This window comes from Miniopterus schreibersii, assembly GCF_964146895.1.
Source record: "Miniopterus schreibersii genome assembly, chromosome: 11".
NCBI lineage: Eukaryota > Metazoa > Chordata > Mammalia > Chiroptera > Miniopteridae > Miniopterus > Miniopterus schreibersii.
The window spans coordinates 35,209,684-35,237,095 of record NC_138111.1 but is presented as its reverse complement, the minus strand read 5'-3'; the positions used below and the strand labels follow the sequence as shown (position 1 = coordinate 35,237,095).

Here is a 27,412-nt window from a genome sequence, read left to right as displayed (position 1 = left end):
ATCCAGCAATCAATCCTTCCTTCCTTCCTTCCTTCCTTCCTCCCCTCCCCTCCCCTCCCTTCCCTCCCTCCCTTCTTTCTCTTTCCCTCTCCCCCCCCCCTTTCTTTCCCCTATATCAACAATTTCTGAATCTCTTTTGAATTGTTATTTCTCTCAACTTAAAAAAGAAATTCTCTTGGGCCTACTTTCCCTGCTATCTACTGTCTGTTTTGTTGCTTCCCTTTATAGCCAAACTGCCCAAAAGTGTTGTCCGTCACAAAGGAGTTAAATATATTCACTGTGTCCATTCTTTTTTACCCATTTTTTTTTAAACCATTCTCAATATACCATGAAACTGGTGTTGTCAAGATCACCCTAGAGACCTGTGTGTTGCCAGGTCCAGTGCGCAATTACCAGCACCCCCGTTGCTTAAGTTCAGAACATTTAACACAGATCCCTTCTTTGACTTGACCTCCACGATTCCTCACCATCTTGATTTTTCTTTCCATGCCCACATTCTGGGTCGCATTTGTTGGTTCCTTGTCTTCTCCACTGCTTAATATTAGGTGTCCCAAGGCTCTCAGACCTTAGTCCTCTCCTCTTCTCTGTTTCAGTTTTATGATTTCAGATATCACATATTTGCCAGCATTTTCTAGAAATACATCTTCAGCCAGATTTCCACCCCCCGAACTCCAGGCTTGTATATCCAGTTGCCTACACAAAATTTCTACTCAGATACCTAAGAGACTTCTTATACTTTATATGTTTAAAACCCAATTCCTGATCTTCTGCCAAGACCTGCCTCCCCATTGAAGTTAATGACAAATACATCCTAGCTGCTCAGGCCAAAGACTTTGGAACCATCTTCATTCATGTCTTTATCTCACACCCCACATCTCATCCATCTAGAAGTTCTGTGCTGGCTCTACCTTCAAGACACGTAGGATCTGACTTTTCACTACCTCCTAAGGCAGAACCATCACCATTCTCTCCCCGCTTACTACCTTAAATGCCTAACAGGTTTCTCTGCGTCTAGCCATTATTCCCGCCTCTCTCCCCCCCATCCCAGCCCTGTATTCCTAACAAAGCTTAAGTCAGATCGTGTCGCTGATCATCTCATAACCTTTCAGTGGTTCTTCATCTCAGAATAAAACTCAGAGCCTTGACAGTATCCTACAAGGCTTTCCCATTATGGGCCTCTCGCCGTCTACCTCACCTTCTACTCTTAACGTGTCCCAGGCGTGCAGCCTCCTTGCCCCTCTTCCTACACTCCACGTGGGCTCTGCTTTGGAGCCCTTGCTCTGACTGGCTCTTCTACCTGAAATCTTTCCCTTTGTCTTCTGGATAACCTCCCTAATCTCCTTTCAAGTTACTGAAATCTCACTTCTGTGACACCCCTGTTGACCGCTCCATTTCACTACTGCAACCCCACCACATTGCATATCCCAATACTCCATATCCACCTTGCCTTTCCTACTTTGTCTTCTTTCAAAAGCATTTCATCTCCTAATATGTTAAGATATGCTAATTTACAGTGTTCATGATGTTTTGTCTATCACTCTTCATCTAAAATGAAGCTGAAGAACATTTGAGATGTTCACTACTACCCACAGTGGTGCCTAAGTAGGATTTTAATAGGATTGGTTGAATGAATTTATGTTTTTAAACTTGTAATGTGCTTGCTTATAATTGAGACCATTGCAAAATTTTTATTTAAGGTTTTGTAATTCATGTAATAAACCAGTTAAAATGAAAATGTGTATAAATTAGTACCATGATTTTTGCTTTCATATTTAAGTTCTGATGTGGTTTGGGAGACAAAGCCCAAGAAGAAGGCAAGATGGAAGCCAATGAGTGTAAAGCACACCGAGAAGTTAGAGAAAGAATTTAAAGAATATACTGAATCTTCACCTGCAGAAGATAAGGTTATCGAGTTGGACACTAACATTCCGGTAATGTTTTTAAGTACTAATATGAAGTTTTAATTTTTACTGTTGTAATTAGATTAATCACTGGTAAATTTTTTGTATTTCCTTACAAAACAATAAATTCTGTCATACATACTTTATATAAAATATTTTAAAGGAATGATTACCTGTAGTAAAGACTCAGACTTTCTCTTGCAATACTAATGATCTATTACTTGGTTAACAAACCAGTAACTTTTAATTTTTTATTTATTTTATTTCTAAGATTATTTTATCTTTTATTACTTTTTGGGTAAATTTTAGTAAAATTACATAAAAAGCAATATAACCAAGCTGTAAGGAATTTCTGAATGTTTTTGGGAATTGTGTGGATATGGGCTATAAAAATCTCAATCTAAACCTAATCAAATATTTAGCCTAGTATTTTCATTAATATTTTAAAAATTTTGGTACAAATTTCTAATTTTAACAATTATGAGTAAAGAGAAATTCTGTGTGTTTTGGGGGCTGGCGTATTTTTCAGGTTTGCTTTACACCTAGTGGCACTAACATGAAAATTCTGCAACCACATGTAATAGCTATACGAAGGAATTATCTGCCAGCATTAAAAGTGGAATATAACACATCTGCACATCAATCATCAGTTAGAATTCAAATTTACAGAATACAGGTGAGTCTGAAAAGATAGTCAAATTATATTCTAAACAGACATAGCAGTAAACTAATGTATTCCCATGATCTGTTTTAGCACTTCCATTTCACTGTGGGACTAGACTTTTTGATTCCTTCTACTTAAATCTTGTTATTCCAGTCAGGTTCTGTAATTAACATATGAGTATACTGACCAGTTTTTGTTCTTGTTTTAGATCCAAAACCAGATACATGGTGCTGTATTTCCATTTGTATTTTATCCTGTTAAACCTCCCAAGTCAGTCACCATGGATTCAGGTTTGTTTATATCTTTAGATTGCTATAAAAATGGTTGTATTAGCTGTTTGGTTTGTTTTACTATAAAAATATGAAATTAAACCATTTTACTCAGCTAACTTCAACAAAATTCTGATTGAATGCTGAAGAAAAGATTAATTAGAAATATATATTTACATTTTTAGAAATGTTAATTTTAAAAAATTACAAATTTTAAACCTCTGATTTAAAAGCCACTGGAACCTTTGACTAAATTGTGAGGAAGTTCAAATTCAGACTGTTTTCTAACCACGGAAACTATCCCGTCCTCTGCAGATTAGAAAGACTGATAAGTCCTTTCTTCCACCCTCCTCTTCCCCTCACTTTCTCTTAACTTCCCACTATCCTGCTTCCCTTTCCTCTCCTTTTGTTTCCACACCCACCTCTATATCACTGACTCTAAGGGAGTATTCATAATCTGCATGGAAGCTTTTTTTTTTCCTTCCGTTGATTTTTAGAGAGAATGGAAGGGATGGGGAGGGGGGAGAGAGAGAGAGAGAGAGAGAAACATCAATGTGAGAGAGACACATTGATTGGTTACCTCCCGCACATGTCCTGAATGGGGCCGGGAAATGAACCTGCAGTTGAGTTGCATGCCCTTGACCAGTGTGCCCTTTACCAGTAACCAAACCCACAACCCTTAGGTGAGCGGGCCAATGCTCTAACCATTGAGCAACACAGGCCAGAGCTACTTGGAAGCCTTTTGACCAGTGTATATGCCCAAGGCCTTCCACCTAGAAGTCCAGGGCAAGATCCTGAAATCTGTGTTTTCACAGAGTTTCCCTGTTGATTCTAATACTTGCTTCGAGTTTAAACTGACTAATTTAAAGGATTAGTAATCCTTAGAGTAAATATAAATAATTTACAAAAACAATCCTGGAGTGTGACATTAAGATCGTAATGGATCATGCAAGTATTAGTAATTTTAATTGGTACTCACAATTTAATAAATAATTTAGTTGGCCATTGTGATGTGTATTACATTGCAAGAAAATGATTCTTTTCTTTTGTTTAAAGGATCATGGCCATTAATCATATTTATTAACCTTTACAGCACCAAAGCCTTTTACAGATGTCAGTATTGTCATGAGATCTGCAGGGCATTCCCAGATATCACGTATTAAGTAAGTGTATTAATACATTTCTTGTGTGTTTATTTAATGTTTTGATTTAAATATGTGAGTTATTTGTACTCTTTTAAAAAAGTAAATTTCAAGTGAGTCAAAGATTTAAGTGTAAAATAGTAAATTATAAAGGTCATCGAAAAAGTCTATTAATTATTTTATAATTGTGGAGAATCTGAAGGCTCTGAATGAAATACGCCTAGGTATTAACAACAGTCATTTCTAAATTATGGGCATTTTATTATTTTCTTTTTTGATTATTTGTTTTCTCTCTTAAGTTCTCTATGATTATTGCATATTGTTAGAAACAAGAAAGAAAACAGTATTTTCAAATTCAGTCATCATCCAGTCTTGTTCTCTACCCTATCACCAAGACAAACTGTCTTTATTCCCTTGCTTTTTTTTTTTCTTTAGATCCTCACCCGAGTGTATGCTATTTCATTGATTTTTTTTATTTTTTATTTTTATTAGAGAGAGAGGAAGGGAGAGAGAGAGAAACATCTGTTGGGGCTCATGCTCCAACCAGGGATTGAACACACAACCTGGGTATGTGACCTGACCAAGAATCGAACCTGCCACCTTTCGGTGCACAGGACAGCCCTCCAACCAACTGAGCCACACCAGCCAGGACTATTCCCATGCTTTTTAAATTATAGTCTTATTGTATTATGAGTATGTAAACATTAAGCTTCTTAGTTTTCCTTTTTACCCCTCCCCATTAAAAAAATAATTTTTGAAGCTGTACATATACTTCTGGGACTTGCTTTTTTTTTATTAAACTTTTTACTAAAATGTATTCATTTAGTGGTATGTTGCTAGAGTTTATTCATAAACATAAATAATGTTATGTGACTGTATACCACAGTTTACTTATCGATTTCTTCTCTATAGGCATTTTCATACTTGAGTTTGTTGCTATTATGAACACTGTTTCCATGACATTCCTCTAGAAAGTCCTAAGTTTTAACATTCTAATATTTAATACTTTTTTTCTCATCTAATTTTCTTAATACAGTAAATTGATGGTCTCTTTAATGTTTTCTACTTTGTAATATAGGTACTTCAAAGTGTTGATCCAAGAAATGGATCTCAGGTTAGATCTTGGGTTTGTCTATGCTTTAGCAGAACTTATGACAGAAGCTGAAGTAACTGAAAAAACAGAGGTAAGATTTAACAGTAACAGCACTGATGGGCAGGGTTAGGGAAAGAGGACTGAGAGAAATTATATTCTTATAAATTCTTACAAGTGTTAAAATGGTTTTGTTTCACTTTTAAAATATAATGTTTATTATGCTGCTGTGGTGAGTGCATTGGTAGAAATCACATTTTCAGATTATAGAAGACAAGTTAAGAATAGTCTTAAGCAAGACTATACAGGAGCAAGACGAGTTAAAGTGTTCTTTTTAAACTGAGAGCAAGTAGGAGAAAGCTTTTAAGTCAGGCGGAGGCAGAGGATAATCAGTCATGTTCACAGCACTGTTTTCCCTGTTTTACTTTTCTGGGTTACTTTTGTTTAGATTAATAATTTAGAACAGCGAGTTTCAACCGGTGTGCTGCAAGAATTTTTTTTTTTTAATTTATCTTTACTGTTGAAAGTGTTGCAGATGCCCCCCTCCTTCCTCCCACTGATCCCGTCCACCCTGCATTCACTCCCCCTCAGGCCTTCCCCACACTGCTGTCTGTGTCCATGGGTTATGCATACATGCATTTAGGTTCTTTGGTTAATCTCTCCCCACCCTCTCCCGCCTTCCCTCTGAGATCCCTCAGTCTGTTCCATGCTTCTATGTCTCTGGATCTATTTTGTTCATCAGTTTGTTTTGTTCATTAGATTCCACATATGAGTGAGATCATGTGGGACTTGTCTTTCTCTGACTGGCTTATTTCGCTTAGCATAATACTCTCCATTTCCATCCATGCTGTGCCAAAGAGTAATAGATTCTTCTTTTTTATAGCTGCATCATAGTCCATGGTGTGAATGTCCCACAGCTTTTTTATCCACTCATCTACTGATGGGCTCTTAGGGCTATACACCTTGACAAAGGGAAGACAAGCAATCCAATTAAAAAATGGGCAAAAGATCTAAGTAGACATACAGATGGCCAAGAGACATGAAAAAATGTTCAAAGTCACTAATCATCAGAGAGATGCAAATTAAAACCACAATGAGGTATCGCTTCACACCTGTCAGAATGACTGCCATCAACAAACGACAAGTACTGTCAAGGATGTGGAGAAAGGGCACTCTAGCACACTGCTCGTGGGAATGCAGGCTGGGGCAGCCACTACGGAAAGCAGTATGGAGCTTCATCAAGAAGTTAAATATGGAACTGCCGTTTGACCCAGTGATCCCACTTCTAGGAATATATCCTAAGAAACCCAAACACCGATCAGAAAGAACATATGCACCCCTGTGTTCATAGCAGCACAATTTACAATAGCTACAAGAATTTTTAAAACATACAATACCTGACTGTTTAGTCAGGGGCACTGACCTCTTTTCCCTTAGATTTTCAAATAAAAAATGACAACAGCCAATACAACAACAGTGCTCCAGTATAAATGAATCAAAATTATACCTATTTTTTTGTCAGATGGGCAAAAAATATATTTTTTGGTGTGCTGCAGAATTTTAGTAATTAGTTTATGTGTGCCAGGAGATGAAAAAGATTGAAAATCGCTATTCTAGAGCACTTCTTAGGCTTGAATTTCTTTACACTATTGTAAATGAAGTCAGTTTCTTTGAGGAGAGATTAGGAACTGTCTGCTTTAAATTGTATTTCTCTCCAGGTAAAACTTCTGAACCAGAGCTTGGGGTGGAGCAAGGGTGAGCAGAATTCCAGTATTGGTGTCACACCAAAGTAGAACCTTTGCTCCATGAATGGAGGCTGGGCAGAAGAAGGAAGCTCTTCCCTCCCCCATTATTTAGCAGCTGGTAGCTGGGGGCAGGATGAGAAATGCTGACATCCTGTGCCTCCCTGGAAGAAAGCCCTCCAGTTGGAGTCTGGGGAGAGAGATAGCTCTGGGTTCTTGGGTGTACCAGTCTAGAGTGGAATTCTAGCTTATTGAGCTGGGTGGGGAAATTGAGACCACAGACTCACTTTTCTAACCAAATTTTTGTAGATTTTCTTGAATAGACGTTTCATTTGTGTATACCCTTAGGGCCATTCATCAAAGCCTTAAATGTTTGGGTTTTTGCTTTTTTAAATAAATTTCACCAGTTTCGCTGGGGAACTGTTCTAAAGAGTTCCTTATATTGTTATCCTAGAAGTCAGTCATTTTGATGTTTTTCTTAATAGGTTAAAATGTGAACGTTGGGCCATTTCTCAACACAGAAGTAACTTAGGTTTGTGTTTGGAAGAGAAGTAGTGTTGATTATCAAGAATGAAACTAATTAATCTGTGCAAAATTATTTTCAGTGCCTTCCCCCTTTTTGATTATATTAATGGACTCTGTAGATATCAGTAAGACATTAAGCAAAAAGCTACAAGTGGATAATGTATTTTAAAAAGTAAATAGTTCTAAGAGTGTTGATGGATTGGATTAGTGACCTTTTAGAATAAAATCTAGTCACATGAGGAAAAGCTTAGCGTCTTTTCATGGATTGGATGGAAACATAGAAGAAATGCTTATCAGTTTGTGAGTAACAGGCAGAACTTTGTGAGCAATAAAAATATTAGTTTCTCTACTGAGGCAGTAACTTTCTAATTATGAATAATGTTGAATCTGGATACTATAGGGGAGTGTTCTGCAGTGTGTGAGCTATTGGCTTAAATACTTCATGAAAATAGGTCCCTTAAGTTTTTAATATTTTATGTTCCTTTATAGGTTGAACTTTTTCAAAAAGATATAGAAGTTTTCCAAGAAGAATATAAAAGAGAGTCATTAGTAGACTCATCACAAGTCAGCCTCTATGAGTACTTTCATATATCTCCTATCAAGGTAGGGGAAAAATAAGTTATTTTTATTATCCATTATAATCCAGGTAAGAGCAAATTTACTGGGTCTGTTGGGTAGACATAGTATTAAAAGTATGTTCTTTGATAGTTTATAAATTCTGTAGCTTCACAATTGCAAATATAAATAAATAACAAAGCAATAATTCTTTTAAATTTTTATCATGTGGAAACAATAGTGGCACCACCCACAGCATGTGTTTATATGTTTATGTCTTGACCTGACATTATATTACCTTAGTGTTAAGGTGTTTAATAACAGTTTTCTAAATTTTGTATATGATGTGTGTATAAGTTTTTCTTTTAATTGACACATAACATTAAATTCATTTCAGGTGTACAGTGTAATGATTTGATATTTGTATACACTGTGAAATGATCATCATAATATGTTACCATCTGTCACTCTATAGTATTGTAATTTATTTATTTATTGTGTGATGAGAACTTTTAAGATTTATTTTCTTAGCAACTTTCAAATATGCAATACAGTATTAACTATAGTGTGTAAGTTTTAATTTATAAAATAATCTTGATTTATTATTTGAACATTGAATGGAACTAAGTGTAAGTTCTTTACTCAAAGTTTCTATGAGTTGCTTACAGAATACTTGAAGAAAGTTATTGTACAACTATGCATACAGAATGTATATGCACATAGCACAAAAATACTTTTTAACTGGCTTCATCCTGCTAGCTTAGTTCTAATAGTTGAAACATTCACTTGTGGAGATACTTATTTTCAACAACTTTAACTTCTAGATTATTATCATTTAAAAATGTATAAAAATTAATATTTTCCTAGATTTCCCAAAAGAATTAGATTGAATTAAATATCATATCATCTCACATTGCTGAATTTAAATTTTAAAAAGGGCTATATTAGCTTCTAAATCTTTTTTAACTTTTTACTTATTAATTTTGGCATAGTCCTGATAACTTCGAAATTTTATTTATGGTGTAGTGAATTTAAAATAAAATTGAATATTAAAAGTTAATATTTTCATTATGAAGATACTGATTTACATGTTTATCTCTTTATCTCATTAGTTGCATTTAAGCGTTTCACTGAGTTCGGGTAAAGAAGCAGCTAAAGATTCAGAACATCATGAAGGATTGATTGCAATTCATTCTTTAAATCTTTTGCTGAAGAGTATTGGTGCCACCCTTACAGATGTACAAGATGTAGTTTTTAAGTATGTTTAATTTTCAAATCTATAAACTGATGAAATCAAGTCCATTTTACATTTATCTAAAAATTTATAAGTGAAAAATGTGTAAAGTACATTGAAGATCTTAAGGCACAATATGGTTTTTGCTGTTAAATGGAATATAATGTAGGTAACCCTTAAGAAACAGGGCCAGGGATCATGCATGTTTGTGCATTATATAAGGCCTCTCGGGCCTAGGGAAGAATTCCTAAGGAGCTGTGTGTGCCCAAAGGTGTGGTGCTTAAAAGATGTGACTTCAAGGCCTATGGGATCAAGACTCTTCAAAGCATATGTGACTAGAAAAAAATGAATGTCATGATAGGGGAAATGAAGGGATTAGTTTAAATGTTATAGTCAGGAATTTACATTTTATTATGAGTCTTAATGGAAGCTATTAGAGTATCTGACCAGAGACTCAGAGTCTGAGCGGAGACTTTAGATGAGAATGCCCTTTTCAGCACCTGAAACTGTTACTAAGAATACTAGTAAGAATCAATGAATCCAATAAGAGATAACTCTAAGTCTGGATAAAGTTAGATAATAGTCAAATTAAAGAACATAGGTTTGAAGACATTTATCTCAGTGTGTCAAATATTGTCTGTGTGGGCCATGATAGGACATAATTGACAAATACAAGTTCATGTACATGAGTGGGATCCAAGGGTCTCTGAATCCTCTAAGTTGTAAATATGTGTACATTGGTGGCTTTTCTGAGGATAAGATCCATAGCTTTTATCAGATATTTTAGAGCTTTCTTTGACCACAGTGTGCAGAGATGTATATAAAAGAGCTTTTCTAATTTTATGGGGAAATGTACTAGAAGGAAAGATTTGGAGAAAAATTCTAAAGAAAATAAAACCTTAAAATTAAAAATTCCCTCCCCCCTTCCCTCCCCCCCCCTTCCTTCCTCCCTCCCTCCTTCCCTCTCTCCCTTCCTTCACATACACACACACACACACACACATACACACACATTTGTACATTTATATGTTTTTTTTTTCCAGGCTTGCATTTTTTGAACTCAACTATCAGTTTCATACAACATCCGAACTGCAGTCTGAAGTAGTAAGACACTATTCAAAACAGGTTTGTCTGAGATTATTTTACAAAGGGGCAGAGTGATATAAAATATTGAAACTGCGTGTGTCTGTACATAATATGATGTAGATTTGGCAAGGAAGTTAATAGCCATTTTCAAAATTTTAAAACATGTGTTTTATTTTCAGAATTGTAGAAAGAGGCTCTGGCTGGGTTGTTCAGTTGATTAGAGCTTCATCCCAATACACCAAGGTTGTGGGTTTGATCCCCAGTCAGGGCACCTATAAGAATCAACCAATGAATGCATAAATAAGTGGAACAACAAATTGATGTTTCTCTCTCTCTCTGTGCCTCTGCCTTTCTCTCAGATCAATAAGTAAAAATAAAAAAGAATTGTAGAAAGACATTGAGACTAATGACTATTTCAATTTTCTGTCCTTCTAATTTTCAGCCAGGTACCAAAATCTTTTCTGGATCAGCATGGACTAGACATAAACCTTTAAATAAAATATTAAGTAATTCACCACACTTACTTAAAAAAATAGGTTCAAGGGAAACTATTAGTAGCTAACTGATGAACACAGGGCATTTTTATGTAATTGAATTGTTGAGGCTGCTAGATATATTATTTCAGTGGATTTTTTTCTGCCTTTGGAAAGACTTCAGTATTTTGACATGACTTATAGAGCATCTGAGACAGCTGTTGAATAGTGGACATATCACTGAGCATGACTCAAGAGGTCTGGGTTTGGATACTAGTTTTGGCATTTAACCCCTGCATCGCCCTGACATCATTTGGCCTGTATGTTTCTTTAGTGTCTATAAAGTGATTAACAACTGTCACACATAGTACTAAAAGTATTTTGAATATTCTAAAGCATTATGTAAATATTTCATATTATTTCTAGTACTCTTATCACTGAATTGCTTTTTAAAAACTATGACTAGTTATGAATAAGATGATAGATGGTTTAAGTGATGAAATTGATGATAAGGGTGTTAGCCTGAAAAATTGGATATGTGCACTAAATACAAGAAAAAATACTAAGTCTTATTATCCACATTGATTAATGTTCATATTTTTAGGCCATTAAGCAGATGTATGTACTCATTCTTGGACTTGAAGTTTTGGGAAATCCCTTTGGCTTGATTAGAGAATTTTCTGAAGGTGTAGAAGCATTTTTCTATGAACCTTACCAGGTAAAATAGTTATTTTTGCATTGTACAATGTATCACACTAATGCTTTTGAAAGAATAATGCATTCTGATTGTTAACTGGAGTTGTAGGTGTAAATAGATTTTGGGAGGCACTGCAAAGGGACATTATTTTGCAGCAAACAATGGTAAGAGCTTTTGAGAAATTTGAGAGGAAATTTTTACCTTTTCTCTCAAATTTTAAACTTAAGACTTTACAAAAAATACACTGAATTTTAAGTGTTAGAATATTAAAGGTGGATAAACTTTGCACTATAGTAGAAGGAAGAGTTTCATGGACAGGCAGTCCTGCTATGCACAGTAGTATGGGACAGTAAAAATAACCCTGCAAGTTGGCACCTGTGCAAAGCAATCCTCATTAATGGCAAAAATTATGATTTTTTTTCCATGTCCTTTAAAAATTGCTGTCAGAATGTTCAAAACTCTCCTACTTTCACATTTATAAGAATAAGTGATAATGAAAAATATAGCAAAACTCATATTTATTTTGTACAATGTAATTTAAAAGATTAGATATATTAAGAATTAGAGTGTTTTTATTTATTTTGTTAAAAAATATTGAGTAGTCTGTGTTCACCTTCTCATCATATAGCTTACAGTACAGAGCAAACATCTTTTGTACTCTTTGATGAATATAGTCAGTTACCTTTCTAAGTTTGGATTAACTTGCAACATTTAATCCTTTTGACTTGCAATGTCAAAACACCTCTGGGAGTTCTGTTAATGTGAAGTTTTCTGCTGGTGTCGCTTTCTTGGGGACATCTTTATTCTTTTTGTCGCTACTGTTTTCCTCATACCAGTTAGTTCACCTTTAAAAGTAAACATAACCTTATTTGTTGTTATTATTTTTGACCTTTTAGGGAGCCATTCAGGGTCCTGAAGAGTTTGTGGAGGGAATGGCACTAGGACTGAAGGCATTAGTTGGAGGAGCTGTTGGTAAGAAACAGAATGCCTCCCAAGTATGATTATGCTAGAAAGTAAGTGATATATTTGCTTTTACTAAAGATAGGATCGTTTCTGCTAGGTGGATTAGCTGGTGCTGCCTCCAGAATCACCAGTGCTATGGCTAAAGGTGTGGCAGCTATAACTATGGATGAAGACTACCAGCAGAAGAGGAGAGAGGCCATGAATAAGCAACCAGCTGGCCTCAGAGAAGGCATCACTCGTGGAGGAAAAGGCTTAGTTTCTGTAAGATGTTTCCCAGTGTTGTGAACATCATAGGAAATATCTTTTAAAGCCACGTTCTGTGAATAAGGAAATAGATATATAACTTTCACTCCTTCAAGTATTATTTGGATGTTGGAGGAGCAGTGGTTTGTGGCCTATATGAAATATGTCAGGAACCTCCAAAAGTATTTTGTTTAAATAAAATGCTTAGGAAATATGTTAATTCTTATGGTATCTAGAGAGCACAACTCTGTATTTTTTTGTAATTTTTTTTTATAAACCGGACTTGGTCTGTCAAGGCATCGTGTAAAAGTATTATAAATTTTCAATTGTGCTTTCCTTTTAGGGTTTTGTAAGTGGCATAACAGGAATTGTTACAAAACCAATCAAAGGCAAGTATAATAGTTTCTTTGGGTGATATATATTACCAAGTCTTTCACAAGTTGATTCCATTTTCATTCTTAATCTAATTGTGTAAGACTTTGTCTTTTTTATTTGTAGGAGCTCAAAAAGAAGGAGCAAGCGGTTTCTTTAAAGGTGTCGGGAAAGGCTTAGTTGGAGCAGTGGCAAGACCAACTGGAGGCATCATAGACATGGCTAGCAGCACGTTTCAGGGGATAAAAAGGTAAACTTACTTTCACGCTGGGTATGAGTCAAATGCTTAAGCCACGAGAATGAAATAAACCTGCCGTTTGGCTTGAGGCACTTAGTTATAAAATCTATAATACAGCAAGTTGCATGTGATCTTCCTAATTCCTTTTGGTATTTTTTTCAAGTTGTTGTCAAGTTCTTTCAACTTGATAACTATCAGTTACTTTACTCCTCATTTATTCCCAGCAGCCTTGGCAGGAAAGGTATGGCAAGCAAGCTTTTTCATTATCTTGATCAAAATACATTACAAGAATGTAATGCTATTTGTCAGCTATAAAATTAGGAAATGTAATATTGTTGCCTTTTGGGGAGAACAGAGAATGGCATTTTCTATTCTGGGTTCAAACTCACTTGTGTTCGCCCTTCCTTTATGATATTATTTTGTTAAAGATTATTACATCCATTTTCTCTATTTCTCTTTATTTGCATAAATTTTAAAATATGCCCTCTCTTCTTCCAAATTAAATGTAGCTTAAAACTGAAATTTAGTATTTGCATTATTGTTACCTCTATTCTAGAAATTTGCAACACATACCACAATTGATTAAATTCATGCTAATGAGACCTAATTTATGTATGTATGTATTATTTATTTATTATTGTTCTGTGTTTTATTCCTTTTAATGAGACCTAATTCAGAAAACTATGTGGATGGATATCTTCCTAATCCTTTGGTACGGTCAAACCTCAGTTCTCAAACATCTTCCTAACCGCCCCCCCCACCCCGCCACACACACACCATTCATCTTATGTGAGAGCATTGATTTGAAAATCAGTCATGGAACTTACAACAGAGGAATTATTCCCCTCCTTTAGAACACTTCCCTCTGTTTCAGCTTGGTCCCCTTCTTTATTCAGAAGTCCTCCCAGTGAGGCCTTCCATGGCAACCCTAAAATTTCAGTTTATCCTCTACCCCCACCTCAGATACTTCATATCTCTCTTCCCTCCTTTATTTTTTTTCTCTTTAGCTCTTACCACTGTTTAATACACTCTACATTTTCCCTTGTTTTTTTGTCTCTCCTGCTAGTATGTAAGTTCTGTGAATGCACTGGCTTTTGTGTTTACACAGCACTTAGAATATTGCTTGAAATATGGTAGTTGTTTTCTTTTAAATTGAGATATTTTACAGTCACATGCAGTTGCAGGAAATAATGCAGAGATTCTTCGTAAACTATATCATGTTGCCTAATGGCTGCTGTAACAAATTATTACAAACTTGATGGCTTAAACAATAGAAGTTTATTCTCACTGCTCTGGAGTCTGGAAGTCAGAGATCAAGGCTTCAGCAGGACTGCGCTCCCTCTGGAAGGAAGAATTTGTGCCTTGCCTCTCACACCATCTGCTGGTCGCTGCAGCGGCATTTCTTGGTTTATGGTTGTATCATTTCTATCTCTGCCTTCATCTTTACGTCACCTTCTCCTCTGTATGTCTCATCTCCCTCTGCTTCTCTCATGAGACACTTGTGACATTTAGAGCCCACCCAGATAATCCCAGATTATTACCTCATCTCAAAATCCTTAAATTAATAACATCTGCACAGACTTTACCATATAAAATAACATTCAAAGGTTCCAGGGATTCAAGCCTGATATCTTTGGTATATGTGCTGCCGAAGCGAGCACCAAGCCTGATATCTTTGGGAACTTCCATTTGTATCTGCCCTGGAGAAATGTCTGCTCAGACACTTTTACATTTTTTTAATTGGGCTGGTTGTTTCTTGATTGTTGAGTTGTAAGAGTTGTGTATTGTCTTAGCTTTCCTGATAGTGTTTTTTGATCAGGTCTAATTTATCTGTATTTTTGTTGGTTCCTTGTGCTTTGGTGACACCTAAGAAAGCATTACCTAGTCAAAGGTCATGAAGATTTACACCTATATTTTCTTCTAGCTGAGTTATAGTTTTACCTTCTAAAGTCAAGTCTTTGATCCATTTTAATTAATTTTTGTATATGAAATGAGGTTGGATCCAAATTTATTCTTTTGCATGTGCATGTCTAGTCCCATTATCATTTGTGGAAAAGACTATATTTTCCCTATTGAATGTACGTACCATTTTCTAAAATCAATTGACCATACATTTGAGTTTATTTCTGGACTCTCAGTTTTATTCCAGTATTCTAGACATCCATCCTTATGCCAATAACACAGTTTGGATTATCGTAGCTTTGTAGTAAGTTTTGAAATCAGAAAGTGTGAGTCCTCTTTGTTCTTCTTTTTCAAGATTGTTTAGGTATTTTCTGAGTCACTTGAATTTCCATATGAATTTTAGGATCAGTTTGTCAATTTCTGCAGAAAAGACAGCTGGGACTTTGATAGAGATTGTATTGAATACATAGATCAATTTGGAGATTAACGCCATATTAACAACATTGTTTTCAGCCTATGAAAATGAATATCTTTCCATTTATTTAGGTCTTTAGTTTCTTTCAGTGATATTTTGTGGTTTTTAGTATGCGTCTTCTTAATTTTATTTCTAAGCAGTTTATTATTTTGGGTGTTATAAATGTTTTAATTTCATTTTTAAATTGTGTATTGCTGGTACATAAAAATACAACTAGTTTTTGTGTATTGACCTTATATTATGCAGCCTTACCAAACTTATTATCTGTAATAGTCATTTTGTGGTTTCATTAGGGTTTCCTATATACATAAGATCATATCATCTGAATATAAAGGTAGTTTTACTTTTTTCTTTCAGATCTGGATGCCTTTTGTTTCCTTTTCTTGCCTAATTGCCTTTGCTAAAACCTCTAGTACAATGTTGAATAGAAGTCCCAAGAGCAGACATCTCTGTCTTGCTCCTAATTTTAGGGGAAAAGATTTTTTTCTTTCACAACTCTGATGTAAGCTATGGATTTTTGTAAAGTCTTTTGTCAGGTGGAGAAAGTGCCCTTCTATTCTGAATTTGTCAAGTGCCTTATGAAAATATGTTGAATTTTGTCAAATGCTTTTTCTGTATCAATTAAATTGATATTGTTTGTTTTTTCCTTTGTTCTATTAATATAGCATATTACATTAGTTGATTTTCATATGTTAAACCAACATTGCATATCTGGGATAAATCCCATTTGGTCATGATGTATAACCCTTTTTATGTGCTGCTGAATTTAGTTCGCTAATGGTTTTTGAGGATTTTTGCATTATATATTTATAAGAGACATTGGTCTGTAGTTTTCTTGTGATGTCTTTGTCTGGTTTTGATATTAGAGTAATACTGTCCTCATAGAATGGTTTAGGAAGTGTTTTCTCTTCCTCATTTTTGGGGGAAGAGTTTGTGGAGGATTTGTGTTCATTTTTCTTTAAACATTTGATAAAATTCACCAGTGAAGCCATATGGATTTGACTTTTATTTCTGGTAAGTTTTTTGATTACTAATTCAATCTCTTTATTTGATGTAGGTCTAACCAGATTATCTATTTCTTCAGTCAATTTAAATCCTCTTTCTTTTTTTTCTTTGTCAGTCCAGCTAATGCTTTGTCATTTTTGTTGACTTTATCAATAAACCAATTTTTGGCTTCATCTATTCCCTCCATTGTTTTTCTATTTCCTATTTCATTATTTATACTCTAATCTTTATTATTTTCTTTCTTCTTGCTAGCTTCAGGCTTAGTTTGCTTTTCTTTTTCTAGTATCTCAAGTGTTAAGTTAGATTATCCATTAAGTGTTTGTTTTCACAGCTATAAATTTCCCTCAGCACTGTCTTTACTGCATCCCACTAAGTTTTGGTTTGTTGTATTTTTGTTTTAATTTGTCTCAAAGTAGTTACTTTCCTTTGTGATTTCCTTCTGTGACCTTTAGTTATTTAGGCTTCTGCTGCTTAATTTCCACAAATTTGTGAATTTCCCAAATTGTCTTCTCTTAATAGATTTCTAATTTTATTCTGTGTGGTCAGATAAAATACTTTGTATGTTTCAGTACTTTTATATTTATTGAGACGTGTTTTATGGTGTAATATATAGTCATTCCTCGGGAGTGTTTCATGTGCACTTAAGAAGAATATGTAGTTTGCTGTTATTGGATTTAGTGTTCTATAGATGTCTGTTAGGTCTAGTGGGTTATAGTGCTTGTTCAAGTCTTCTTTTTCCTTGCTGATCTTCTGTCTTTTTGGTATCCATTATTGAAAGTTGGGTATTAAAATCAGTGTTATTATTGAATTATCTTCTTCTCTTTTCAGTTCTGTCAGTTTTTGCTTTGTGTATTTAGGGGCTCTTTTGTTAAATACTTGTATCTTTCTACTTTTTGTATCTTTTTGATGTATTGGCCCTTTTCTTGTTGTAAAATGTCCTTTGTGTCTAATAAGAATTTTTTGTTTCAAGTCTAATTTTTTTATCTTAGTATAACCATTCCAGCTCTCTTTTGGTTACTGTTTTCATGGCATATCTTTTTACATCCTTTTACTTTCAATTTATTTGTGTCTTTGACTCTAAAGTGAGTCTCTCATGAATAGTGTTCATATAGTTGAATCATATTTTTTGTCCATTTTGCCAATCTCTGCTTTTAATTGGAGATACTATCCCTGTATATGTGTCTATACAGGTAGATAAATTATGTGGTAAGGTATGTTTATATAATAAATATTTATTCACTGTGTGAATGTTTGTTGAATGAATGAACAAACAAAGGGACATTCTCATGTAGGTTCATATAGTTGAAAATGTTAAATAAAATATTACAGTATGAAATTTAACAATGCATATATGTATTTCAAATAATACATATAATCCCAAGTAGAAATGTGAGGGATGTGAGCGTATTTGAACATTAGAAAACCATGCAATGTGATTTATAGCATTTAGATTGATAGAAATAAACCATATGATCACAGCAATGATCAGGAAAAAAATCCTTATTTAAAATTTATTGCCCATTCAAGATTTTTAAAAATAGTAACAATAACCAAAAAAGGACTATAAACAACTAAGAGCAGAAATGAAATTTCTTGGCTTGACAAAAGATGCCTTAAAAAAAACACCACTGCTAATACCAGTATTTCATGGAGAACTCTTAGAAGCTTTCCCTTTTAGGAATGAGTAAGGATGCCTGAAATCCTCTCTTATATTTAGCATAGTACTGGAGGAGCTAGATAGTATCATAGGAAAAGAAAAAGAATTTAAAGGTTTTTAAATCGGAAGAGAAACAGCGATACTTATCACTTGCTGTTTCTATGATCTACAAAGAAAGTCCAAGAGACGTTATAAACAAACTTCTTCACAGTTCTACATTTCTGTAGAGAACTTACATGTATTAGTGTCATAAAGACAAATTTTAAGAGAAGGGATAGAATAGTCTTATTGTATCCAAAAGAAGATTCTTTTTAGTAAATGTATTTTAAATACTATGAATTTTTAATACTTTAAAAAATCAAGTTATATTTTTTTCCTCTAGGGCCACAGAGTCTTCTGATGAAGTGGAGAGCCTGCGACCCCCTCGGTTCTTTAATGAAGATGGAGTTATCAGACCTTACAGGTTGAGGGATGGTACTGGAAATCAAATGTTACAGGTGGGTAAAGAAGTATTTTATAAGTTAAGATTAATTTAGCTTTGTCAAAAGTAGCTATGTAATGCTTTAAATATATATGAGGTTATTTGGACTTCTATATGTTTTGCTTGATTCCATTTATAAGTTTCTTATATTTACTTAGGTTTTAATGTACATTTATTTACTATAAGATTTTTTTTTTCTTTTTTACAGGCATCAAAAAGTTTGATATGAAAACAGTTAATGCATGACTTTGCAACTGAAAGCCAACAATAGATTTTAGTCTTAAAATTTACAAACTACATACAGCTGTTTCACTGTTTTGAATACAAAGAAAAGCTTTTGTATTGGTAACTTTTGTAGAGGATTTTTAGTGAATCTGATCTTTTTATAGGGTATTCTTAGTTCTCTGCTGGATTTGCTAGATTTATCGAAAGCCATTGTGCCTATATACCCTCATAGTTGATGGTACTTTTTAGCCAATTAGACCATTTCTGTTTAGGGTACATCCTTCTCTTTATCAAACCAATAGGTGCTTTTATATTGGATATAATTCTCACATCCAATTAGACATGGATAAGGAAATAATCAGGACCATTGCTATTTGAACTTCTGGGTTCTTATGTTTTTCTTTTGAAGATGCTCAAGTTGCCAAAACCCTCTCTGCTTTCTGCTTGTGCAGTCCATTTAAAAACAAAATAAACTGATGAACAAAATAGATCCAGAGACATAGAAACATGGAACATACTGACAAATCTCAGAGGGAAGGCAGGGGTGGGTAGGTGGGAAGAGATTAACCAAAGAATTTATATGCATATATGCATAACCCATGGACACAGACAATAGTGTGGGGAAGGCCTTGGAAAGGGGTGGTGGGGGTGGGATGGAGGGGGTCAATGGGGAAAAAATGGGGACGTCTGCAATACTGTCAACAATAAAAGATAAATTTAAAAAAACCTTTTGGCATTTGATAAGTAGTTCACAAGAAAGCCAACTATTTTTTAGTAAGGAAAGTTAGCTTTTGGAACAATAGTTTGGAGGTAGAGTATTTTATCTGTTTAGTTAACTTTCTTCCTAAAAAACTGAGTCATGGTGCAAGGAATACTCACCATGATAGGTTATACCAATTTAAAGTAGTCTGTGTGCTTTAGGTGTGGAATATTAAATTAAATTATATTTTGAAAACAAAGAATCATTATTTTGTATAGACTTGATAATATTCAAGGTGATAATGAACTGTGGGAATATGACCCTCTATAGCCTAGAAATTTTTAATATTGTCAAGTTTAAGGTGGTTAGGGCAAAGATTTGAAACTTTGATATTTTGCTCACTGCACGCAGAGTATATAATTTTATATAAAATGTGTTTTCATTAATGTAGTAAAACATAACCATTGAGTTAATGTGGGATATTTAGTAAAGTGATTTTACACTGTGTTTAAAATGTTTTTAAAGCATCAAAATAATACCATATGGGGATGGAACTGGCAATCAAATGAGAGACTGTGCTCTCAAGGGCATTTTGTACACTCTCTACAATGCCAGTATATCATTCTTTGGAAGGTGGAAATGTTGCAGAACTAACTTGTGGTTCATACATATGAAACATATATTTCTACTTAGTACCTGCCTTCCCTCTTGAGAACACAGTGAAGAAGTTACTAACATTTTAATAGACTTATTAGGAAGTAAGGATTAATAGTAAGGAGAGTTTAGAAATACATTGTCATTATTAGAAAACAGATTATAATGCATAAGAAAGCCATGAGATACCAAACATTTCTCATGGTTGGTAACTTGATTTCATTGGCAAGTCAACTTATTCTACACCTTCATTAATTGTTTTCTGAAGCTTTGTACTTTGGGATTTAAAGGTCATGACTTTTGACTATATATTTTTTAAATACGTACATTATTTTTAGTAGGCCATTCTTTGCATTAATTGCTAAAAGAATTATTTAAATGACTATACACACACAATTCTTGTCAGCCATTACTTGTTTTTCAACAAGAGCATTAAACCGAGTATTAGCTGGAATACCTATAGGGATTCAGCAGATGCCTTAGGATGTCTGCAGTTAGCATTATTTTCTTACAGATACAAGAACTGGGTTGTGGCCTTGGTCGTAACAGTGCTGCTTTGAGTCAGAACTCTACTGTATTCCTAGCAAACACTTTAAAACATATGAGTACTCTGGTAAAGAACTAGATCACATAGAAACAGGATTCAAAACCTCATCAGCTTAGATTTAATCTAAGTGATATAACAATGGTACCCTGAAAAAATGTTTAGTACTTTCAAATGTTTCTCCTTTTATTTTCTAATTTTCTAAAAATCATGCTCTGTGTTCACTAAATTCTGTCTGCCCCTATATAATAATTAAATGTAAAACACACTTTTGTTGTATACCATTCTATCTAAAAGGTAGTAGCGCGTCATCGTAATGCTTCCTGGTCGTAAATTGAAGTTGCCTACTAGAGAAATGGAGTAATTCTAATTTATCCCCAGGATACCTATTGGTATCACCAAACTATTTTATACATTACATGTAACAACCAATAGTTTAGTCTTAGCCTATTAAGATCGGGGACATTATACCCATAATGACTATCCTACTCAGAGCTGAAGTGTCTGCTTCCAAATTATTTTGACTCCTCGAACATGTCATGACTTTACATGCTTTCCAAAGAACCTGTCACACTTAACTAACCACTGTGCTTCTTTTTTCCTTTACCATGCTCACAGAAAATTCAGGCCTACAGGGAATGGATTATGACTCACAGTAGCAGTAGAAATGATGATGATGATGATGACGATGATTACTAGTCAGATCTCAGATGTTAAAGTTAATATGTCCTTTGTCATTTTATTTGAAATGTTTCATTAACATGTTTTGCATGACTGCTACCATAACACCCATATGCTCATTTTTAGTGAGTTAAAGTACCTTTTCTTTTAAAAATGTTTTTCTACACAATTTCAAAATGCAAAATAATTGCATTATTTAATCACAGAAAAATGTATTATACACCTAAAGTAGGGCATACTATGTATTATAGAATTTGCTTGTGTATATTTTGTAGTTTTGTAATAGTTTGTCTTTAAGATTTAGTTAGACTTAAATTTTTTGTTAATGTTAACTAGCTTTATCTTATTTTGAAGTATCTATTTGTTAGCAAAAGGCCATTTTTAATGTTCTTTGTACATGTTTTGGGCTGTAATGTAATGCCATTGTGAAAAAAAAGAAATAAAGGAAGAGGAAAGAAAGAAAGGAAGAAAGAAAGAAAGGAAGGGAAAGGAAGAATACTAATGGTCAATATTTTATATTTAGCATTTTAAAAGTATTTTTGTCAAAAATTTTTAAATAATAAACTTATGTAACTTGAAGCAATACGAATTTGTTGTTCTGTTCCAAAATCATATAGTTTGGACTACTATTATAAGGAACATTTATGATTTGTCATGGAAGCGATGATTTAGTCAGAATGAAAAAAGTGTTCTTTGATTTACTTTATTTCATTTTGTACATATTATATATATAGTGAAACAATGAACAAAGTTTTATAGTCATTATATTTACTTATTAACTTACATATCTATATACTATATATCCCTATTATAAAATGATACAAATTCAGGACATAGAAGAATGTTTATAGTAAGCATAATTTTACTTGATAATATTGGGAAAATGTTATCTATGTCTTTATAAGCACATGTTTTATGTTTTGTGTTGAAGGATTTGGCTTTTTTTTTTTGTAATGTCAACTTAGTGAAACTGTCTTGTCTTGTTTCCCTAGTATATCAGATGTATTATTTAAAAAACTATAAAAAGTGGATGACTATTAGTAGTATAATGTTTCATCCCTTATGACTGCAATGCTTTTGGGTTATATCAAGCACTTTGTTCATAATGGACTTACATTAAATTACAGTAAAAAATTACCTTAATTGTTCAACTTTTGGCTTGATTAAGCCTATGATGCCTGAATTTCTCCTAATTCTTAAGCTTATCAGGATTTTATTTCTGTAAATCACTGTTTTCCATTTCTTAGAAAATGACTACTTAAAATTTTTAATATTGAGCTTGCAGAAAAGGAAGCTGAAAATTATCAGCTCTTTCGAAATTACGACCTCCCTAGCTTTCGTTCAAATTAAATAGAAACCAAGGTCATGTGTACTAGGACTAAGAAATATGTGAATGACAAAGAATTTAATTATTATTCTCATCAAAGTAATTTCCTTACCTTTTTTGGAATAAGTGAATAAATGAAAACAGTGTCCATTAAAATAGTCACTACTGGTATCAGAGACAATTTGTATTTGTCATCCCCCACTGCTCTGTCACCCCTGTTCAAAATCAAAGCCTGCTGGTTCTACTAGGAGCTATAGAGAATACAGCCTATTGTTATGTATCATGTATGCCTGAGGAAGGTCTTTATTGCATTCTTCCCAACTTTGCTAGGTGCAAGGCCTTTCTAAAGGGGAGTTTCCTGTGGTTGGTGTGTCACACTTAATTCTATGGTACAGGTTTTGTAAAACATCCTTAAGAATTTATCTGGAAAAAGTTCTGGATATTTCGGCAGTGACTTACCATTTTAATGAAAAGGAAATTGGAAGTAGGATTACATTTATTTAAAATGTCTTGAACAATAAAAATATTTAAAACAATATCGTAGCAACTTTGTTCTTGTGGTCTTAAGGATTCATCATTGCTGACTGGTCACAAGTGTACATATATTTACGTGTCCGAATGAACGTTGCTGACCAGTCTTGAAATAACTCGTGATGCATTTACATTAAGTAATTCTAAACACCTTGCTGACCAAAATAGCTGGCCGCACGGGCGAGTTCTGGCTTGAAATAGCCAGTCAGCAAGGTGTTTTTAGCCCTTAGAAGTGAAATATGTTCTCTGATAGTGTAATTGCCTTTGTTCTTTCTGTTTACCTATCACAGAGAAATCTTCCTAAGCTTCTTTGACCACAGGTATTATTTTTTCAGTTTCTTAAAAAAAAAATTATATTTCTTTTGTTGGGGAAATGTTTAAGACTAAGGCTAGCTTTATTGTTTTACACCAATGTGTTCTTGATGGAGATTTAGAACCTGGACAAAAAATCTCTTTTGCTCCTTATCAAATATATAGAAAATGAGTTTTTTTGTTTTACACCAGTATTTTATTGATGATGAAATAGGGCCTGGACAAAAATATCATCTTATTCCTTATCAAATGTATAGGAAAGAGCTCAACTTTGGGGCTCTAATGAGATGAACATGTCTTTTGTTTGTTTATTAGTGGCTCTGTAAATAATTAGAACTTTAAAATGGAAGAATCCATCTAATAAGAAAGTCTAGAGAGAAAGCTATGTTTGAAAGAATATGTAATACCATTCCTTTCCATGTCCTTTAACTTTATTTATATTTCAAATTTCTATGTGATCATGGCTTACATGTAGAAAAGGAGCAGGGTTCTCTCTTTTCTAAGGGAATGATCGCCTCTTCTTTGTTTTGTTTGTGTCTGCTTCACACTTGAGTGACACTGAAAACTGACAGGAAGAAGAATTTACCTGAAATTGTGGATACCTGTCCCCATGGATAAGTGTATAAAATGAGCCTGTAAATAAAATTCATTAGTGCTCACATTGCACATAGATAAAACAAATGTAAGTCCAGAACAGTATTGCCAACTTTCAATATTCCTTCTAGAAAAGGAAGTCAGAATAAATTTCTGTTTGTTCCTATATTTAAAATCAGGATTTTACAAATTTTACTTTTTGAAATAGTTCAAAACACCTATCATCGATGCAATGTTGAGTGATTTTAAAGTCGTGTTGTTAACATTTACAAAAGGAGCCCCTGTTGCTCTGTGACTAGGACATCAGTGTTCAACGTGACGTGTATGGGGGCTGCTGTGGGTACATCTGAAGGCCGTGCACACTGGGGCGGGTGAGGCGGGTGGCTGCTGCAGCAGCTGCGGTACTAGTTTGTCTGAGTTAAGCCCTGCGGTGAAATTTTGCATTATGCTTTCCTGTATTGGTGGGAAGGAGACTAGGAACAACCATCCCAAATGTTATTTGAATGCCTTTTTCTACTGCCCCTTCAAGCCTCTGTTTTTCATTTTATATATTTACTTACAAGTTTTTATAATAGATTATAATAGTCTAAAAATCTTAAAGGTCCTATGGGGTCAGAATAAGATACTCAGTTATTCATTTAGATCAAGTAATACTTATGATGAATATATGAAAAGAATGTCAATTTAATTTCATTTGTCAATTACAGTTTACATTCAGTATTATTTTGTATTAGTTTCTGGCATACAGTGTAACGGTTAGGCAATCTTACACTTCACAAAGTGTTCCCTTCGATATTTCCAGTACCCACCTGGCACCATCATAGTTACTATAATATTGACTATATTTTCTATGCTGTACTTTACATCCCTGTGGCTGTTTTTTAACTGCAATTTGTACTTCTCAATCCCTTCACCTTTTTCACCCAGCCTCCCAACCCCCACCCCTTTGGCAGCCATCGCTCTGTTCTCTTTATGAGTCTGTTTCTATTTTGTTTGTTTATTTCATTCTTTAGATTCCACATATAAGTGAAATCATATAGTATTTGCCTTTCTCTGACTGACTTATTTTACTTAGCATAATACCCTATAGGTTCATCTATACTGTTGCAAATGGTAAGATTTCATTCTTTTTTATAGCCAAGTAATTGTTCATTGTATATATGTATGCATTTGTCTATTGATGGACTTGAGTTCCTTCCATATCTTAACTATTGTAAATAATGCTGCAATGAATATAGGGATGCATATATAAAAGAATATCATTTTTATTTATTATTCTACCCCTGCACCTTTGGGATACATGGAGATCAATTAAAAATATTTAGCTCGTTAATCTTTAATTTCAGTGGACATATGTTTGAGTTTATGAGGTACAGTAAGTGTAAGCAGCACTACACAGAACATTACAGAAAGTCTTGAATAATAAAGAAAAATAAAATACATGATTTCAAATAGATCTGTGTCAAGGAGGTAATTAGGATAACATGATTATCATATAAAGGTGTTTATGGTTTGTTTTGTTTTAAGGTGGTAGACAATTTTCATTTCCATAATTATTTCTCAATTAGTGTGATAAATTTATTTAGCAGTTATTTCATATCCACCCATATATATAGCAACAGTATACCTCTAAATATCAGTTTTAAAATAAATATTTAATAATTTCATAAAATTGTTTTTTAATGTAACCTTCTTCATTGCATATACATATTCTAAGCAGTGAAATGGTAACAGACATCTAAATTGCATTGTGCCATTCCTCTGGATCTTAGAGATGCTTAAATATTTGAGCATTCAAAATATTATAATCATTATTTGTATTTAAAAACACAGAGTCAGAGATTTAGCTAAGTATATTCTTCTTACTGTTTTCCTACCATAAATTATCATTTTTCTACCATAAATTATCATTTATCAATAACCTGTTAACTACATGTCTGCAAAAATATCCTGAGTATGTTCAATACAACTTGGGGTTTCTGTTAAATTAAAAATTTAGAGACCGTTACTTCCATGATAAAGCTAAATTGCTCTTATGAATCAGTTAGCTAATATTCTCAATCTATAATTTTAGTATTTTACAGGAGACATCAAAAATTTTCAAAAATTAAAGTAGATTATTTTCTAATATAATATGTTCAGAAATATATGTTCAGAAAAGAAAAAAGTTATCCTGTATCCTCACCATTGATGACATTTCATTTTTAAATTATTTATTCATGTGATTATGATCCAAATATATGTCTGTTATATACTTATTACTGTAAATTTTTATAAACATTTATTAACTTATAAAGGTTTTAAAAGTGACCCATTTATAGAATCATCTCTAATATGGAAAGCCTGGTTTTTATTTCTGGAATACATAAATAGCCAGCAAACCTTTATTTTCATAGCTGATGTGGAAGCTTTTTTTTATTTTTATTTTTTGATTGGACATAGTTCTACCTTTTGAGTCTGCTTTTAAAAAAAATACTCTACCCCTTAAGAGTGTGTGTGTGTGTGTGTGTGTGTGTACACACAGGACCGTTGTGTTGTTCTTTCATTGTGTATGAGTATTGACAACCGGGTTTTCCCATGGGGGTAGTATATTCTCAAGCATTTCAGATATTTTTAAACTTTATCTGTGCTGTCTTTAAGCCTTTTACATCTCTTACAAAGATATCATAGTTGTCATGATGTAAGTTGTTATAGAAGGGAGGCTGTTTGTGTTTGTTGTATATTTCTTTTCTTTCAGAAATGACAGAGGTTTATAATTAGCTTCAGACACTGCCTTAATAGCAGTTGGACCGTAACTGCCTTCAGCTGACGCGGCCTTTCCCTTTACTCGGGAGGAGAATTACAACTGATCTGGAAAAAAGGGCTTCCCGTAGGCAGTCAGATCACCAGATTACCTTCCTGGCTTCATCTGAAATTTTGAGTAAGTGCACAAGAATTAGGAGATCAAGGCTTATTGGTTTCACTCTTCATTCTGGAACTCTTCCTCCCCAGAAGCCTACTTCTGAATGGGAGGAGAACACTGAGGAGAGCCCAATTCTGTTACGCAGGCACGTTCAAGTTCTTAGCGTCTCTGATACCGCAGAGCACATGGAAATGGAGACTGCCTGTCCAACTTGGACGCAATTCTCAG

General features: G+C 33.9%; 1 protein-coding gene across 3 annotated transcripts in view; it reads left to right on the top strand.

Moving 5' to 3' along the window:
- Positions 1-27,412, top strand: part of VPS13A (vacuolar protein sorting 13 homolog A) — a 159,541-nt gene that overhangs the window by 117,472 nt on the left and 14,657 nt on the right. Inside the window, exons 55-69 of one of the 3 annotated variants that reach the window (XM_081152260.1) lie at positions 1,778-1,931; positions 2,431-2,577; positions 2,774-2,855; positions 3,928-3,997; positions 5,055-5,160; positions 7,823-7,936; positions 9,001-9,146; positions 10,166-10,247; positions 11,286-11,399; positions 12,275-12,350; positions 12,439-12,602; positions 12,928-12,973; positions 13,083-13,206; positions 18,616-18,730; positions 21,456-23,368. In XM_081152260.1, the coding sequence (XP_081008386.1) occupies positions 1,778-1,931; positions 2,431-2,577; positions 2,774-2,855; positions 3,928-3,997; positions 5,055-5,160; positions 7,823-7,936; positions 9,001-9,146; positions 10,166-10,247; positions 11,286-11,399; positions 12,275-12,350; positions 12,439-12,602; positions 12,928-12,973; positions 13,083-13,206; positions 18,616-18,730; positions 21,456-21,536 (1,621 nt within the window). In that variant the 3' untranslated portion in view covers positions 21,537-23,368. Of the gene's footprint in view, positions 1-1,777; positions 1,932-2,430; positions 2,578-2,773; positions 2,856-3,927; positions 3,998-5,054; positions 5,161-7,822; positions 7,937-9,000; positions 9,147-10,165; positions 10,248-11,285; positions 11,400-12,274; positions 12,351-12,438; positions 12,603-12,927; positions 12,974-13,082; positions 13,207-18,615; positions 18,731-18,922; positions 19,419-21,455; positions 23,369-27,412 lie in introns of those variants that run through there. The other 2 variants (XM_081152261.1, XM_081152259.1) reach the window with 2 other exon arrangements.